Source organism: Pteropus medius, unplaced genomic scaffold, assembly GCF_902729225.1.
Source record: "Pteropus medius unplaced genomic scaffold, Ma_sr-lr_union100, whole genome shotgun sequence".
Taxonomy (NCBI): Eukaryota; Metazoa; Chordata; class Mammalia; order Chiroptera; family Pteropodidae; genus Pteropus; species Pteropus medius.
The window spans coordinates 912,313-931,364 of record NW_024346150.1 but is presented as its reverse complement, the minus strand read 5'-3'; the positions used below and the strand labels follow the sequence as shown (position 1 = coordinate 931,364).

At 48.6% G+C, this 19,052-nt stretch overlaps 2 protein-coding genes across 2 annotated transcripts in view; one reads left to right on the top strand and one right to left on the bottom strand.

The window, feature by feature from the left end:
- DNAI1 (dynein axonemal intermediate chain 1) overlaps window positions 1–6,581 on the top strand; it is a 58,666-nt gene extending 52,085 nt beyond the window's left edge. The window contains exons 15-18 of the mRNA XM_039875687.1: window positions 578–753; window positions 868–967; window positions 3,161–3,346; window positions 6,316–6,581. Of these exons, the coding sequence (XP_039731621.1) occupies window positions 578–753; window positions 868–967; window positions 3,161–3,346; window positions 6,316–6,414 (561 nt within the window). The 3' untranslated portion in view covers window positions 6,415–6,581. The remainder of the gene's footprint in view (window positions 1–577; window positions 754–867; window positions 968–3,160; window positions 3,347–6,315) is intronic.
- A 111-nt stretch (window positions 6,582–6,692) lies between these two features.
- On the bottom strand, window positions 6,693–8,721 carry ENHO (energy homeostasis associated). The gene is made up of 2 exons (XM_039875539.1): window positions 8,520–8,721; window positions 6,693–7,501 (listed from the first exon to the last, which is right to left on the bottom strand). Exon 2 carries the CDS (start codon window positions 7,338–7,340, stop codon window positions 7,110–7,112), a length of 231 nt encoding a protein of 76 aa, XP_039731473.1. The 5' UTR covers window positions 7,341–7,501; window positions 8,520–8,721; the 3' UTR covers window positions 6,693–7,109.
- Window positions 8,722–19,052: the final 10,331 nt, after the last annotated feature.

Sequence of the window (19,052 nt, the reverse complement as noted above, 5' to 3'; positions counted from 1 at the left end):
CCCTCTCTATCCCTCCCAATGTTGGCCCAGGAGAGGCTGGGGGAAGACTAATCTGTCACACTTCTCCAGGACAGGAGTGGGAAGGGTACTGTGGTCCGGGCAAGAAACTGAATAGGAAATCATGACCATGGGATTTACTCCTCGCTCTGCAGCTGCTCTTACCTGGGCAAAGTGGGAGGTTTATCACTGTTGCAAAGATTCTCTCTGTGGGCTGTGGGTGGAACCAGGGCTCCGTCTGTCTGTCCACAGGCCTTGGCTTGGACACAGGCTAGGCCACACAACTCACGCAGGAACCCCAGACCTCCTCTGCCTTGGCAGTCTGGGGGAGACTATAGCACTTTCCTTCACTCTCCAGGAAGGCTCCTCTGCCCACCCCAACCCCCAACCCCTTAAGCTTCTCCTTTCTCTCTGGGTATGTTGTGGGAGAGAAGAACAGTCAGCATCTTGGCTCCAGTTCAGCTATGACAGTGATGTGGGGTGAGGACAGAAGAGGAGTCTTAGATTCTGATCCTCCAGGGCCCCCAAGGGAAGTGTTAGTTAGCTGCTGCCCTCTTATCTCACTCCTGACCCCTGATCCCTCTCCCAATCTCCACCTGCACCCCAGTGCTCTAAGTCCTACTCTAGCCAATTCCTCGACACCTATGATGCCCACAACATGGCGGTGGATGCTGTGTCCTGGAACCCATACCACACCAAGGTCTTCATGTCCTGCAGCTCCGACTGGACAGTGAAGATCTGGGACCACACCATCAAGTGAGAGGCCTGCCCCTGGCTCTGCCCTCCCTCAGACCCCACCCTGGCTGGGGCTTGTGGGCTCTGGCACTGCAGACCCTCTGTCATGAACTTTCCACCCCTCTACCACTGCAGGACCCCAATGTTCATCTATGACCTAAATTCAGCCGTGGGAGATGTGGCCTGGGCACCATACTCTTCTACTGTGTTTGCAGCAGTCACCACCAATGGGAAGGTGAGTGCCCCCTTCCTGACCCTGCTGAGCCACCAGTGGAGGTAAGATGAGGTATCTCAGGGTGTAAGTCATGGAGAACCCACTCTGTGCCCAGGTCAGGTAGGGGAAGCTGGGACGTAAGGACTGTGTATTCTCAAGGACTAGGCCATGCAGGGCCCTGTCAGAAGAGGAACTGTTCATCCACGAGGCCTCAGGGAGAGAATGGGGCTTTTTGTCTTGAAGGAGAGGGCATTCTGGGGGATGAAATGTCGTGAGGAGCAGTTATCTTCTGAGTCCCCTGGGGTGGGAGCCACAGGGCAGCAGGTGCTAGCTTGATGGAAAAACTTACGAGTCAGATTTGGTCTGTGATTGAAATAGTGTCTAAAAGGTGGTGAAGTCCCCATCCCCAGACATGTGCAACTTGAGTCTGAGAAGGGGAGATGGGAGGAGTCTGTTCAACACTGAGAATCAATAAAAGCTCAGCAAAAAATATTTTGTAAGACAGTTCTTAGGTGCAAACCCATTTTCCTTATGTACTTTGATAAAAACAGAGACAACTATGCAAGGAAAGAATATAGTGATTAAAGCATCACATTAAAGTCAGTCATCTATTTCCTGAACAGATGTTTGCTAAGGGCCAACTGTGGCGCCCAGCTCCAGGCTGGGCCTGGTGATGTAGGTCCCTGCTCTCCTGGAGCTTATTATATTCTAGTGAGGGGAAAGGGACAAAAAGCAACAACGAAATTCTCATAGTGTTAGTGCTGGGCATAAATTAAAAGAGGACATGGGGTGTATACAACTGTTCATAGCACCATTATCCCTAATGATCAAGAAGTAGAAACTACCCAAATGCCCTTCAACTGATAAATAAACAAAATGTAGTATATCCACAAGGATTAGTATTTAGCAATAACAAGGAATGAAAAACTGATAGATGCTACAGCACGGATAATTTGAAAACATGCTTAGTGTAAGAATAGTGTAAGAATTCCAGTCACAAAGACCACACATTATATGATTCTATTTATAGTTGTCTAAATAGGCAAATCTATGGAGACAGAGAGTAGATGTGGTTGCCTAGGGCCAAGTGGATTGGGAGAAAATGGAGAATGACTGCTAATGGGTACAGGGTTCTTTTTGGGGTGAAGAAAATGTTCTAAAATTTTTTGTGGTAATGGTTGCACAACTGAATATACTAAAAGCCAAGAATTGTAAAAAAAAATAAAATAAAATAATCGTGTACTTTAAATTAGTGAATTATATCTTAATAAAACTTATATTTAAAGAAGAAAGAGAATGGTGTAAAAAGAAGGACTGGGTGATCTCTTAAAGTGGTCGGGGAAAGCTTCCTTGAAAAGGTGATATTCAAACTGAGAGTTGAATGACAATGACAAGAAAGAGCCAGCCATGTGAAGATGGGGGCCTTTGGGTATTCCACACAGCCTGAGGTGAGAACTGAGCTTGAGGAGTTTAAGGATCAGGCAGGCAAGTTCGCCTGAGGTCCAGTGAGCAAAGGGGATAGAGCACGAGATGAGAGTAGGGAATCTAGAGTAAGGAATATGGATTTTACATATGGTGCAGAGGGAGACTGTTGGAGGATTTTAGATGTTTTAAAGGTAAATCTGGCTGCTGCATGGAGAATGGATCGTAGAAGGGCAAGGGTGGAAGCAGGGAGACCAGTTAAGACACTGCCATAGTGGTCCAGGCAAGAGTTGCTAATGGTTTAGACTTAGGGTATGACAAAAATAAGAGGAAACATTTGTGGAGCACTTATATGACAAGCACTTTCTGAATAATAACTGGTATAAACCCTAGCTCTGCTACTTACTAGCAAGTTAGCTTTAAAAGTCTCTATCTCCTCATTTATAAAATGGAGATAATAATGGAACCTACCTTCTAGAGTGGCTGTGAGGATTATAATTAGATGAGACAACCATGTAACATGCTTGCCCAGAGTCTAGTACATAGAAGCGCTCAATAAGTGATAGCTGCTATTACTGTTAATTCTGCATAGACTTAAATTTTCTCCTAAATTCTTTATTTGTATTTCGTTAACCACAGGAAAAACATAAACAAATCCCTTTTCCCACTGCTTCCAGCTCCACTGTGCTAGGCTTCTGTCATGTTTCTCCAGAAAGCCCAGGAGTGGTTCCTCTGAGGTGGGGAAAAGGGGCCTTATTAGCCCCAGTTGTGCTGACACCCACCTCTCCACAGACCCATGTGTTTGACCTGTCCATCAACAAATACGAGGCCATTTGCAATCAGCCTGTGGTGGCCAAAAAGAAGAACAAGATCACGCATGTGCAGTTCAATCCCATCCACCCCATCATCATTGTTGGTGATGACCGTGGGCACGTCACCTGCCTCAAACTCTCACCCAACTTGCGAAAGATGCCGAAGGTACCCTGGGGGAGTTTGGGATGCTAGAAGAAATGGTCTCCAGGGTGGTGGTGGGGGGGATGGGAGAAAGGGGAAGGGCCAGGGAGTAGCCCCAAGGTTTGTGGCCTGGGAGACCCAGGGGAAGGGTGGTGTCATAGCCCAAATGAGGAGCATAGAAGAGGGTTTGTGGGGAGACAATGAAATCAGATAATACCTGAGTTACCTGCAAGGCCCCCAGGTGGAGATATCTAGTGAGGAGGTGACCATATGGGTCTGAAGCCTGGGGGAAAACACATGCGCACCATTGGCTTATTTAGTGTAGACCAGGTCACCCAGGCAGGGGTCTTGAGGCTTAGTCATTGCTTCATTGGCTGGGCTTACATAGGGCTTCAGCTCCAAAGGTCCCTGAGCTGGGAGCTATGGGTCCACACAGGGAAGAAGGAAATGAGCCGTGAGGAAGGTAACTAGGTCAGCAGCCAGGCAGTCCTCCTTTTGAGCTCTGGTTTCTTTCTGGGATCCCTAATGAACTGGAGACCCTGCCCAGAGCCCAAGGGCCCCAAATACAGGCCACGGGGCCCAGAGCCATGACCTTAAAGTCTACATCTCAGAGTTCCGATTTAGACTTAATCCAAACCTTAGAATCCACAGCCCAAGAGCCCAACTTAAAAATCCAGAGCCCAGGAGCCCAGAGACCAGTTCTGCCCACTTGGGTGCTAACAGAGGAAATGAAATTTGCTTTCTGCCAAATTCTGGGCCAGGATGAAAGCAGGGCCAGGGCGGGCCAAACTGCCCTGATGACTGTACCTCATGGTTACAATTTGAGACATTTACTGCAGTTTGAGGCAAGGGCAGGGGCCTGTCTCTTTCAACTACTGACACCTGCTTCTCTACACTCCTACCAAGGCAGGGGTCACTGCACCATCTCTCTGGTGTCGGCCTATACTATTCCATTCCATGGCCATGGAGGCAAGGGCTGGAAGTTTGGCCGGGCCTATAATTGTAGCCAGCTGGGGGAGGGGGTGGACTTGGCTATAAATACTCAAAAGGCTGCTAAGCGCCTGCAGCTGTGGCCCAGAGGCTGTGTCTGCTGGGGCTGGGACTGGGGTGGGGTAGGTGGGGCTGGGTGGCGGGGCGTGGTCTGAAGTTCTTTGCTGAACCCAGCTAGTTGGCCTCAAGTAGTGGGAAGGAGGCAGCACAACTTGTGGAACAGATAAAATCTGCTCCTAATTTAGTGAGGAAAGAGACCCAGGTTTGAGCTGGCAGAGCTGGACAGCCCCGTTGGGGAGATGATGGTCACCTGTTGGGACGGGGTACAGCCATCACACTGTGAGGGTGGCAGATGTGGGTGGGGGTCTACTCCATTCACTCTGACCCAGGGAGGCAAGGATCTCCTACAGTCAGTCTCAATTCTCTCAGAGCAAGGGTCAGCCATGGGTGGGAGAGATGGACTCTGTATCTGATGGACTATGTCTCTGAGGACCTGAGGACATGGGTACCTTGGAATTAGAGCACTTGAGCAAGTGACAGCTGGGAGCTGATACTTGAGTAGACTGGGGTTCCTGTGAAATTGCCATCTGACCCTATCAGCAGCCAAGTGATTGGTGCAAATGGAAGTCCCCTGGGCATCCCTCCTGGCCTTCCTCCTGGGACTGCAGCCTCCCCACCTTCCCAAGGGGGCTTGGCCACACAGGTCTAACTCCCTGCCTAGGGAGCTTCCCATGATTGGTGTCAGAGCTCAGCTTGTCAAAAGCTTTACCTACTGTTTAGATGGGAAACAAGCTCAGAAAAGCAAGGGACTTGCCCAACGTCATAATGACAAAACTGGAACTAAAAGCCAGGACCTCTACTTCCCAGCGGGCGGGATGAGGCCAAGAAGAGAAAGAGTGGGAAGGAAGAGAAAAAAATACCTTTGTCCTCTGCCTTGAGAGTGCAGAGGTGAGCTGGGTGGTGGCAAAGGCACTGGGTCCCACGAGGAGCAGAGACAGATTTGGGAGCAGGTGCAGGGGTCACACCAGGAGGAAATATGAGCTTCGCATGGTATCAGCAGCCAGGATGAGGCCAGGAAGGGGGCTGCTGGCCCTGTACACTCTCTCACCTCACAGCCAGGCCAGACCCAGGCTGGGCTCTCAGCAGGCAAGGCTGGGGCAGGTGCCAGTGAGCAGTGGGCACAGGTGGCTGAGAGGGCAGGGGGCTAGGGAGCAGAAGGAAGGCAAGAAATGGCAGCTGCCCATACCCCACTGACTAGACAGAAGGGAGATGGGACTGGTGCTGGCCTGCCAAGGAACTCTCGGGGCCTGTGTGACACACACCCTAATGTCCCAACTCTTTTTCTCAGGGCCCACCTTACCAGTTAAAGCATTAGAGTGCTCTGTAGGAGAAGGGTGAGGGGTCATAAACTCAGATCTGCTCTTCTGAGGAACAGTCCCAGCCAAGAATTACATGGGATATCCATCCTCTCTGCCTTCCTGGGTCTCCCGACACCCCCCGCCCCTACCCTGGGCATGTCTGATGCAGCACCCCACTTCCAACCTGACCTGAAAGTATTAGGTTAGAGTACTAAGTGAGGACACCTGTGGCTCTGCCCACGTCCTTCTCCCTTTGCAAACATATACCCCCTTGCTCATAGAACTCAGCCGGGGACCTTCCTCAGGGAAGGGTGGTCCCAATAGTCAGAGACCCAACTCTCCCCAGGGCTACAGCTCCCCCTGGCTAGTTCCTCCTAGGGTCAGTGGGTGGATACCTTTCCCCACTCCTACCAGTATCAAGACCTTAAATAGGTCTGAGGTTCAGAGCCAGAGCTAGACCTCAGCTAGACCCTTGTGTCACCTAACTTGAGTTGGGAAAGAATCATGTCGGGGGTGGGCAGGGATCTAGAACCTAACCAGGCTGGGGAGGGCTGGTCACAGCTGGGGCTGGCTGAGCAGAGGCGGTAGGACAAGGTGGCCCATTCCTCACCTTTTTTCCCCCACATGTATTTCCCTTCTCCCCAGGAGAAGAAGGGGCAGGAAGTGCAGAAGGGGCCAGCTGTGGAGATCGCAAAATTGGACAAACTGCTGAACCTGGTGAGGGAAGTGAAACCTAAGGTCTGAGGGCCTGGCCTCAGTCCCAGTCCCATTTCTTGAACCCAGTACTTGTAACCCCTGACCCTGGTATGCAGGCCTAGCCTTGGGACCTAGTATGTGACCCCACTTGTGATCAGGTCCCAGCATCTGCCCTTAGCACTCTGCTTCAGCCCTGGTCCCAGGAGTTGGCCCTCAACCATCGTTACCCACTCCTACTTTGCACAAATAAACCTATGTCTGAAAGCCCAATTCCACCTTTAATTTTGCTAGCACAGGGCCCTCAGGAAGAGGAGAGAATCTCAGGGTAGAGCCATAGTTCAATTTATTATCCAGCAAACAGTGGGAGGACCAGAGGAGGGGCCCAGCCTGGACCCCCTCCCATTATTGCCATGGATTCCAGTTTGCTTCCCCAACGGAGAGGGCCTAGAAGCACTCAGCCTAGGGGAGAGGATGGACCCTGACCCCGGCCCTTGGGATGGAGCAGAGTCCAGATGGCCCTGGCCCTAGCACCAACTCATAAATGCCCACCCCGGGCCTATCTACCTAGGGCCACCAGAGCCCCTCTTGGAGCCAAGCTGGCTAGACTCTGGGCTGCTAGGTCCAGCTCCAGACAGGCTGTATTCCGAGTTCTGGACCCCAGGCCGGCTGGACCTTGGGATCTTGATTCCAGGCTCTGGGTGGGGTAGACTTAGGTCCCAGACTCCAGGCTAGGCCAGGGACCTTCAGGGCTGCAGCAGGTAGCTGCCTTCATGGCTGGGCTTCTGGGGTGGGGGTGCCTTCTCAGGACAGGGGCCAGGGCTGGAGTTGGGACTGGATTCGGAGAGCGAGTCGATGTCAGCAGAGCGGGAGTGGCAGGCCCAGCAGAGAATGACCCAGAGCAGCAGCAGCAAGAAGCCTACGAGGCCGTTGCAGACGATGGCTATGAGGGCCCCCTGGGAGATGGCTGACCCCATGACGGGCAGCACCCTCAGACCAGCACAGATAGCGGGGTTGCCTCAATGGCAAGGCCCATGCCGAGGCAGGACTCTGGTATAGCCGGCCTTCCAAGGAGGCTGTCCTGTCTGCACACTCAATGATTCCTGGACAATGGAGATGTCCACCTGCAGTCCTGAGTCTGTGGGGGGTACAGAATAAAGGAAAGGGTGGTGAAGAGAAGGGATAGGGTGAAGCCTAGGAGAGGAGTAGAGAAGAGAGAGCCCTCCCACATCTCTGGCCTCCCTGGCAGAGGACTTTGGGTTCCAGCAGGCCCAAATACTCCACAGAGCCAACTCCCACAGGCTCAGGCCTGGCTCTGGGCACCTGGAGGAGGGTGTAGCCACAGTACGGAAGCTGGAGTAGGCAGCCCATATCTCATTCTCCTTAGAACAGGTGGGCATGGCCTGGCCCTACCCATCAAGCTTCCAGACCTCAAAACCACTCTGTGAGTGGGTGGAATTGAAGTAGTCCAAGGCCTGGGAGGATGGGGATTGTGATCAGCTTCAGTGTGGCCTGGGTGCCTCCCCCTTCTCAGCACTCCAGCCAGCCAGCCAGTCCAGGAGACCTCCAGAGGCAGCAGCTCACACAGAGGGAACTTTGTGGAGGCCCTGGCAGGCATGTGTAGGTCTGTGTATCCAAGGCTATGTACCTAGGTGTGCCTCTCTGTGGGACTATCTCTCCAGGTCAGGTGTGTGTCTGTGTGTCTCTTACTCTGTCTCTCAGTTCCCTTACCTGTACGTGTGCCTCTGCCTCTGTATACCCACCTCTATGTTTCTGTAGCTGTCTATCTGTGTGTCCCCACTCTGAGTGTCTGAGTATGTCTCTTGTGTGTCTCATTTCCCTCCCAGTCTGTCTCTGTATATCTCTGTATCAGTATCTGCGTGTCTCACTCCCTGTCTCTGTGTGTATGGGTCTCTAATGTCTCTCCCTCTCTTTCTTCATGGCTGTGTGTCCCTCTGTCCCCGTGGATGTCTCTCTCCCCTGCCCCGTGGGGTCTGTCTCTGTGGTTCTGTGCGTCTCTTTTGTGTCTCTTTGTGTCTGTCTCTCTTTTTCCCCCCGACTGTGTCTCTGCGTCTCTACATGGGTCTATGTCTCTATCTCCATCTCTGGGTCTCTAGTTCCCGGTCCCCGTGCCCGTGTGAGGAGGGCCCTCTTACCTGAGTAGAGCCCGGTGCGCGCCTGCGGGAGGGTCCGGGGCAGCAGGATGCTGGGCGCCGACTGAGATTCGGGAGCCCGAGGGCGGGGGGCGGCGGGAGGCGGGCAGGGGCAACGTCCCCTCCCCCGGCCCTCCCCCTCGGCCGCGCAGCCTCTGCCGGCCGCTCCCGCCGCGGCGCGACCGGGGCGGCCTCTGCCGCGGGCGGTCTGCGGCGTGCGGGCACCTCCTCCCCCTGGGGCGGCGCCTCCTCCGCGCCCCCCGCCGCTCGATCGCTCGCTCGCTCGCTCGCTGGCTCGGCGGCGCTCGAGCGGCGGCGGCGGCGCCCGGGACTCGGAGTTCGGCTGGGCTCGGCTGCGTTCGGCTGGGCTCGGCTAGGCTCGGCTAGGCTCGGCGGGCAGCAAAAAACAGCGGAGAGCCCCGCCTCCTGGGAGGCCCGCAGCCGGAGGCCCAGGGAGGGCGGAAACATCCTCGCCGCTGCCACCATTCAATTGGCTGGCTTCTCCAGGCTCCTGTGCCATTGGTCTTGCGCTGAGGCGGGGACTGGCCCACCTCTCGTGCCGGAGGTGGGCGGGGGCGGGAGCGGGAAGGGGGCTGAAGGGGCTCTTCTGTCTCGGTCTTTCCCCAAGGGGAATAGGGCGGGAGCGGGGCCTACCTACTGGTAGGGACTTCCTGCACCTTCCACACCTGGAAGAGCTGCACACCTAACATTTGAAAAAGGCCAAAACCTCCGTACCCCCATATCCGAGGAGACCACCCCTCTATATCTGGGAGAGGTCTGTGTCCCTGTCATCTGGGGGAAGTCTCTGCGTCCCCACCCCTGGGAGATGTAACCTCCTCGTCTTGAAAGCCCTCTATACTCCCTCACGTTCACTCCCATCTGGGTGCGGACTCTGCATCCCCACTCCAGAGGGTCTGTCGTTGGATCCACATTCCCTAAGGGTGTGAGCAACTCTGCTAACACAAGCTCTTTGGACACATTTACTGAGTTCTCACTCAATATTGGTCGTGGTTTGTGCTTTGCTCTGCTGTGGGGGAGCCTGAGGGATAGCTCAGGCCTGGCTGAATAGGACCAGGCATGACTCTACATCCTAGAAGCTCCTGACTCTCTCTGTCCTAGATGCTCTTCTAAGAGGAAGATCAGCTTGGGCAGGAGCCAACAGGTAGGCCTTCCTACCCTACCTCATATGCCAGTGATTCCTACATCTTCTGAACTGGACCCTCTTCTTGCCCCATTTTACATATCTAAATGTATGAGCACGTCCCTGAAGCTATACCATGAAAACTGTGCTCACAAATCCAGCCTTAACTTATCTCTAATTCAAGACTCAGATCCAAGTGCCTACCAGAATTAGGTGGCATTGATTCCTGGTTCTGCCACTTACCTAACTTTGTGGGCAAGTTATTAACCTCTTTTAGCTGTAGTTTCCTCATCTGTAAAGTGGTTACAGTAATAGCTACTTCCCAAGGTTGTAATTCACAAATAAACTTGCATCATACCAACCATGTCTCAGCAAATGGCAACTGACCCAACCTCAGGGGCCACATGACTAAGGACCCCTTCCCCCAGTTCACATGAGATCCCTGTAAATCCAGATACTATCTTGAAAATGAGAAAGGGGCAGGTAAAATCTGAAAGAATGAGTCATCGAAACCTACTGAGTTACTTAGAGATTGTCTAAAATAAAATTTTGGAGCCTACTGAGTTTACCAGAGTGGATTAATTTTAGTTTCCTCACCCCTATTACCCAGCAGGGTGGGGGCATTGTGAGCAAGTTCAAATCAGTTCTAGGAAACATAGAAGACTTATATCATTGCACATCTGAGTATAATGTGAGTGAATCTGTGACCCAGCTGCAGGAGTTCAGATTTTCTCCTGGAAACAGTGGGGAAGGAGCCACTGAAGAATTTTGAGCAGAGGAGTAATGTGATCATATCCAGAAATTAGAAGAATGATTTGGGTTGCTGGTTGGAGGGAGGGACTGAACGTGTTTGAAAGTGAAGGCAAGGAGTAATGACAAGGGACTGTAATGATGTAGGGGAGCAGGAGTGGAGAGAAAGGAGAGAGCACTGAGGATATTTGGGAGTTAGAATTAGCAGGACTTAAGAGACCTAGACCTATGGTATATGGGGGTAAGAGGAAGAGAAAATCTGGGATAATTCCCAGGTTGGTGAGTAGGGGTACTGTGATGCCATTTACTGAGATAAGGAATGCATGAGAAGGGGTGAGTTTCAGCAGCGGGCTGGGTGAGAGGGAAGACGAGTTAAATTTTGGATATGTTGAATTTGATGTACCAGTTGGACACTCAAACTGAGATTTCCAATAGACAGTTGGATGGACAGGTCTGGGATTCAGGAGAGAGGACCAAGCTGAAAATAACATTTTGAGACTTAACAGCAAAGGGTAGTAGTCAAACCAGAAAAGTGGATGAGCTCACCCAAGAAGAGTAAGGCTGGTTTAAGCAAAAAGATATATTTATAATCAGATACTGAAACTTAAAGAGAGGGATGCCTTGGGAACAACTGGAACTAATAGACGCAAAAGTCATTAGGTTCTCTTTCCATCTACCATCTCTATTATTTTCTGCCTGTCTCCTTTATTCCCCGCCACGGCCCCCACCACACCACTGCGTCCACCCTCAGCCCTTGCTCTCCCTACCCCCAGGCTGGCTTTCAGTGCTCTCCTGGTCCACGTGGTGAAAAACTTGATTTCACACAATTCCAAAGCTTAAAATCTTGCTGTCTAGGTATCCAACCAAACACTGGCTTCTTTTTCTTGGTCGCAGTTTGCAAATTCCTCAGGGAAACCTCTTAATATTTAGAGATGGAAGAAATAGAAAATAAAATGGAGTAAAAAGAAAGCACTATACAGTGGTTACTAATTCTGAACATTATCTATATTCATTGAATAACAATGAAAATGATGGGGCCAGGAAACCTCATGGCATCTGTTTGTTGACCTACTTCTTGGCTGTGGAGTTTCCCTGGCAGCCAATCTGGCTGCCCCCAGGTCTTGCCCACAAGGCTAAGATCTCTTATCCAGCGTTCTGAGAGTGCCATTGCAGAGGATTTCTCTGCGGGGCATTGTACTGATTATCACTACACTTCCTGGTGGTGTCTTAGAGATTGTACTGGGATTGAGCAGTCATAGATCTCTGCATTTATGAGGATTGGGTGTGGTTTTATTTTTCCTCCCAGATGATACAGTTCTTTTAAAACTGTAATCATCTGTCTGTCAGTTTCATCTGGGAGAGAATTCCTTTTACTAATAACATATTTCATTGATCCTAAAGCACATTTTTTTCTAGTTTAAACAACTCAAATCGGAATGTCTTATAATTAATGGCATGTAATAGTTTTTTAGCCTCTTTTTTCTTAGTAGTTCATAAAATAACTTGCCTTTTATAAGTGATGGAGCATGAGATTTATTAAATGTAATAATTTTATCAGTCAGAGTTCTTTCTCACAAATAATAAAATCCGCCCTGGATAGTTGAAACATAAAAGGGATTTGTTAAAAGATATTATTTAGCTCAGAATTGTTAGAAGGGCTGGTTAATGGACTTGAGGCTAAGTTTCTAGGAACAACACCCAAACCATACCACACAACCCGATAAAGAAACCGCACCACTGCCATTCCAAACACTAAGCACCAAGAGTTCAATTTGACTGTCGTTACAAGCTCTATGGCACTTCTGTGGTAGGAACTCAATATTGCAACCACTGGGAAACCACTGCTGTTACCACTACCACGCCCAACAGCTGAACATGTGTGATACTACCAGCAATAGCAGAAATTTAAGCGCTATGTCCATCCTATATCAGTCAGGATTAACTAGGCAACACAGCAGTTACAAACAACCCCTAGATTTTACTGGCTTAAAATAACAAAGATGTATTTCTTCCTCATGCTGTAGTTCCAGCATAAGTGAATGGAGGAAGGGGAGTATTGCTCTCATTGTGGTCACTCAGGGATCTAGGCTGCTGGAGACTCCACTATGTTATGAAGCTTCCATCTGCTTGCTATGAACCTTCATAGTTTGCTGTGGCAGAGGGAGTGAGGAAAAACATACACTGGCTTCTGCTTACATTGCATTGATCAAAAATTTCGTGGCCACCCCTAACATCAAGGGACAAAGGAAGTGCAATTCTGCTGGCACTCAGAAAGAGAGGAGAACCAAAATATTGGTGAACTTTAGTGATATTTACCTCGCTCATATTCCTCACTTCCAAGTCGAAGTCTCACATGGGGAAAATAGCATGCTTGTAAACAGCTGCAAAGGATGCTGGAAGTTTTAGTTCTGACTTCTGTACCGAGGAGCTGGATTTAAAAATGATAATTTTTCCATATAGGAAAACTGTTTAAAAGATGAAGGACATTTGTGAATACAACATATTACCACTACCATAATCAATAATAGAATTTCATAGAACCATGCTCTCTGAATCTCCAGGTTTGCCAAGAAGACACAGGGCCTGCCCAACTCTTGGAGGAGTGATTTCTCTTTTTGAGCACTATGTCTGGAGACTCTTTCAATCCCTCTGACTTGCCTACTGGCTTCACAGGAAATCATGGGCTGGAGTGACAGGGCTGGAAACTTCTCTTCAACCTGCCCTAGAATGATGCCCTTGCCTCACCCCCATTCCAGTCATCTCACTTTACCGTGGGAGGCACTATCACATTTGCCTGGCAGTGTAGGGACATCCAAATGGGTGCTCTGCAAACAATTAGGGAACAACAGAGTAAGTATTTAACTTGGATAAGGAAATGTGTTTCCGTTTTGACTTCAGACTGCTAGGAGCCAGATCATTATGTGCCTTGCCGAATTGCAGAAGCTGAACTTATTGGCTGTTCTCTAATATTGATGGCCTGATTAGGAAGCTGAGAGGTCCTAGCAATCAGGATGGAGATAACACTGGAAGAGTCAGAGGAATTGGGAAGCCCTGCTTGTTGTCCCCACTCTGCCTCCTCTTTCTCCCTTTTTTCTCTCCAGACAAGCTCCCTTTACTTCTCCAGTCCATCTGATTTCTGACAATTCTTAACTTAATAGCTTAAACATAGGTAACCAATAAGATGTTGGCTCATCTCTTTCATTTCTAGTTTTGGCTTATCCTCTTCAGTTCCAGTTCCAAGATTCCTAGGGGCTTCCTCTCATCAACTTGGCTTTGATCAGATGTCATTCTCTGCATCAATGATCTGTTTTGAGAGGGGGGTTCATAAAATGGTGATTCCCGTGATAACCATATGAGGGGGTTCATAAAATGGTGACTCCCATGATAACCATATGAAGGGCATTTCCCACCAGAAGGGAGGATCATCCAAACAAAACATGAATCCATACTAACCTTTATCGTTGCAGGGGAAAGGATAAATCTGTGAGATAAATAAGAAAAGAGCTCTCAGAGATGTAGAAGGAAAACCAGGAGGGAACATAGTTTCAGAGAAGCCAAGAAAGGACAGAGGTTCAAGGAGGGAGGGGTCAGAAATTCAAATTGTCAAAGAGAGGTCCAGAAGTTTATATAAAAGAGACCATTGGACTTAAAAACAAGGAGTTGCTGATTATCTTGGCAAGAAGTGGTTCCAGTGGGCAGTGGAGATGATGGGGTATGTGGTAGTTGCCAGATGTTAGTGGTTTCAAGAATGACTAAGAAGAAGTTGTAATGTAGATGATTCTTTCAAGAGAGTTGACTATAAAAATTAGGAGGAAGGAGAATAGATATGGAAGGATGGGATGTGGAGTCAGAGAAAATTTTTTCGTTTCTAAAAATTTCTTATATGTTTCTTAAGTGGGCATGTTTGATTAATGGTGGGAAGGAACCAGGAGAAAGGATATCATTGATAGCTTTTTTATTATTACTGTCCATCTCCCCTAGGCTATGCAGATCCAAGCAGGCAGGGACAGAAGCTAAGGACCTGGCAGAGGTGTGAACCATTTCAGCTTTTTTCCCAGGCTACACTGGAAAGTGGGGCAGAGAGAGGAGGTGCCCAGCCCTAGCATTGAGTGACCCATGGCCCTGGGATTGTAGCATGATCGTAGCTAGACAGAAAGGCCTTGTATGGAGAACAAAGGGTCCCAAGGCTGGAGCCAGTCTTCAGCAGGTGAGGGCAGGGTAGACACAAAGCATTTCTGGCACAAGCAAACTTGCCGTGTGCTCTGATTTCCCCATCTCAAAACTATGCCTGTCGCTGCCCCCACCCAACGCTCCTCATCCCTCATCATCCCTGCCACGCTGTCACCTCCTTTCTCAGCTCCACTTCCTCACCTCCCATCACTCCTCAGCCTCTGCCCCCACCTTCTGCTTTCACTGTGCCTGAAGCTGCTTGCCAAGGTCACTTTCACCTCCTTGTCACATCCAATGAATACTTTTTAGTCTTTATCTTTGTCGACTTCTCGGTAGCATTGAACTGTCGATCTCTTTTTGAAACTATATCTTCCCTTGTTTTCCATGAAGCCATTTTCTCTGGGAACGTTTATTTCTCCTTCTAAAAACAACAACTGCTTTTTATTAAGTGTTTAGACTATGTCAGAGCTTTACATCTTCATAGATATTCCTCACCTACATGCAAGACAATTCCATGGAACAGATAAAGGAATCAGAGCTCAAGGTAATCAAGGCATTTTTCTAAGGCCCACAGCAGCCATGATAGCTTCTGGATTAAAACCCAAATTTGCTGCTTCTCCCTTAATTGCAGAGTGCTGTCTGTCTCCTTTGTCTCTCTGGCCCCTCCTCGGCTTCTTTGGTGGCTGTGCTCTCTGCACCCACCTTCTTCCCTCATCTCCTTAAGTGATCTCCGCCTGTGCATTGTGGCCGCTGTGCCCATTTTTGTGCTGACAATGCTTTAGCACCAACCCAGACCTCACTCCCAAGTCCCAGACTGGTATTTGTTGCTGTTGGTGCTGCTGCTGCTATGGTTATTCAAAGAGCTCAGATTTATGAAGTGTTTACAACATGGCAGGCAGGGTGCTAATTTCTTTATATACATCATTTCATTAAATCCTTATAGTGACCCTATGAGGTTGGTACTGTCTTCCCATTTTCCACTTAAGGAACTGAACCTTAGATTAATCAACTTGTTTAAGGTCAACAGGAGCCCAGGTTTATATGACCTCAGAATCCATTCTTTTAACTACTGACCAGATGCCTTCTACCAAGAGGCCCCACAAGCCTTACACTTGACATGTCAACCTCTGAAATCATCTGCCCTTTATTTGCTGTGTGACTGGTCGGCAAGTGATTGAATGCATGAGCCATGGTTATTATCAACTTCTGCAAAACCTGTCCTCCTCCTGTACTAACTAGTTCAATAAACAGTCCTACCATCTCCCAGTTAACAGAGTTTGTACAAGACTCCTTCTGCTCCCTTCCCTCCCCACCCCATGTTCATCAAGACCTGGTGGCTATATGCTCTAAAATGCACCGTTCTCACTGTCCAGGCCCTGGTCCTTCTCCTATCTGCTATCGGGCTTCCCAGGTCATTCATTCAAATCACCTCACTCAGGCCTGCTTGTGCTCTCAGCCACCAAGAGTTCCACATTCTCTTCCTTACCCTCCTTTGCATGGGCCCCTTGAACAGTCTTTCTCAAACACAAATCTGAACACATCTCTCCAGCTCTCAGGGCCCTCTGACTCTCAGCAGAAGTCCATGAACCTCTCAGCCTGGCTCTCAGAGCCCAGACTACCTGGCCCTACCTCCTCTGCAGCCTCAGCTCCCATAGGGCCACTACTGACCACAGAAGGGTCCTCAGCATTCCTGCTTTTTTCTCCCATCCTTCCCCTGCCCTTCCCCCCCAGGGGTAGGGGATGTCTTCTGTTTTTCCCAGTGGTGAGTGTGCTCACGTGTGAATAAACTTAATACCATAGAACCATACACTTAAAAATGCTTAAAATAGTAAAACAGAACAAAGTAAAACTAAAATAAATGTAACTCCTCTCCCAGATCCTAGCTCTGGAGCCAGGAAGAAGGTCATTTTTGGGGGTCCCTCCTCAGCCCATCCTCCCCTACTATATAGAATTCCTGGGTATTTTACTCTGTGATTCACGTGGTCTTTGCTGAGATGCCCAGATTGAGAGCTCAATGTCCAGAGAACCCTCCCTTCCCCAGCCCACCCTATCACCACTCCTAGGGCATCAATAGGAAGTGTTTGTGGGTCCTACCTGTCCATGCAAACATATACCCCTTTTCATTTGAGGGACTCTCTGGCTCACTTTGCCCCTTCTCCCCTCTCCTCAGTATAATCCCCTCAAGAAGCTTAAACTTCCAGAAGACCAGAGTTAGGAAGACATCTGCAGTTGACTCCGGTGACTCAGCCTTGGGCCTGAGGTCCTCAGCCCAAGAGACGGGGAAGAAAAAGGCCCAGCCTTCTTCCTGAGACAGGAAAGGGAAGACTGTGGCTGGAACAAAACTCGGTTAACATCTCAGGAAGTTATCCCAGTACATCAACTCCTGCCTCAGGCAGTCAAATCCCTTGGGGGCAGAAACCAAAATGTATCCCTCCCTGCATATACAGACACATGCTAACACACACACAAGCCACAAAGCAGAGACACACATACAAGCACAGACACATGCGTACAGAAACAAGCAGCCTACCCAGAAACACAGGCATGCACATGAAAACACACATCCATACAGAGATATGCACGTCTAATACTATATACAACCACATATCCAAGAAAATACATATAAAGGGGTTCACAGGTCTCCATAGCATGCACGTGCACGCATGCACACACACACACACGCGCAACACACACACACACACACACACACACACACACAAAGGTAAATCTACCAACAGACTTAAACAACAGGTGTCAGTGAATGTGTTTTTGACCAATGACTGAAGAAAGAAGTCAGAGATAAAGACAAGGTCAGTTTTCTAGAGATTGAGAGAGTATCCGTATGTGGAGGACAGGCTGGTAGGAGAGAGAGCCAGGTTGAAACAGGGAAGGGAGAGATTCTGACATGAAGGAAAGAGAGTAATGTTTAAATGGTGCCAACTATTCACTTAGCCCTCATTTAATCATCTGTTCATTTAATAGTAGCCAAGCTGGGTCCTCTGCTGGGCTAGGTTGGCAAAGAGGGCTGGGCCCTGCCCTGTCTTCACATATGCACAGCCTGTGAAGAAGAGAGACCTATCCATAAGCAACTGTAACACAGAGTGGTGAGTGCACTAATGGGATGCACAGCCCACCTCTGGGTAGCAGTGGAAGGTAGGTGATGTCAGGGAAACTTGAATCAAATATTGAACAAAGGGGAGTTGGGATAAAGAGATGGGTGGAGAGGTCAGCTTTGGCCAAGGGAATAACTCTTAGGAAGGTGTATTAGTTTACAGTTACTGTTTTAAGTACCATACATTTAGTGGCTTCAAACAACACAGAATTATTCTCTTACAGTCTGAGGGTCAGAGGTCTGAAATCAGTTTCACTGGGCTAAAGTCAAGGTGTGGACAGGGCTGGTTCCTTCTGAAGGGTCTGAGAGGAGAGTCAGTTTCTTTGCCCTTTCAGCTTCTAGAGGCTGCCTGTATTTCTTGGCTTGTGGACTCTTCTTCCATCTTCTAGTCTCTGCTTCCATTATCCCAGCACCTTTTTTATTAAGATGGTTGTGATTATATCAGGACCACCTGCTAATCCATGATAATCTTCCCATATCAAGACCTTTAACTTAATCACAGCTGCAAAATCCCTTCGCTGTATTAATGAACATTCACAGGTTCTGGGACGTGGAGATATTTGGGGCCATTATTCAGCCTACCACAAGGGAATAGCATATTATTTCACAATCTTCAAATGTTCTCTGATAGAAATCTTGTTATCCCCAGATTGAAAAGAGGACTATAAGGCTCATGGAGGTTAAGTGATTTACCTTAAACCAAAAGAAATGGATAGGTAGGTAGATGAGTAGAGACGATAGATGATAGATAGATAGATAGATAGATAGATAGATAGATAGATAGATAGATAGATAGATAGATAGATAGAGATAGTCTTCATTATCTTTGTCTGTTGAATGTTACCTTGGGGGAAATCTGAGATCAGACTGAATTTCCTCCCTGTATGTGACTTGCTTTTTATGCTTAGGTTCTTCAAGTATTTTTATTTTATCCTCAAAGTTTGATAACTAAATCAGTGTGTCTTAATATCAACGTTACATGTCAATTTTTCTGGTATGTGGTGTGCACTTACAATCTGACTATTCAGTTCTTCCTTTATTTCAGAGAAAGCTTATCTGTATTTCATACCTTACTATCTTTTTCCGTTCCATTTTTGGAACCTCTACTTTAGGGCTGCCAACGGTTATGCTTACGGTAGCTTGTCTTTGTCCTATCTCTTAACTTCATTCTAATTGCTTTAATATCTTTATCTTTGTCCATCACATTTACTCTCAATATCTCAAACCTTTCCTATACATTACCTTGATTTTCAGTTATAATGATTCTGTGTTTTGCTGTTTCGAGTTTATTTATTACATCTGTAATGGTATTGTTTTGGTCCTTTATTATTTTCCCTTCATTCTATAATCTCCATTTTTATCT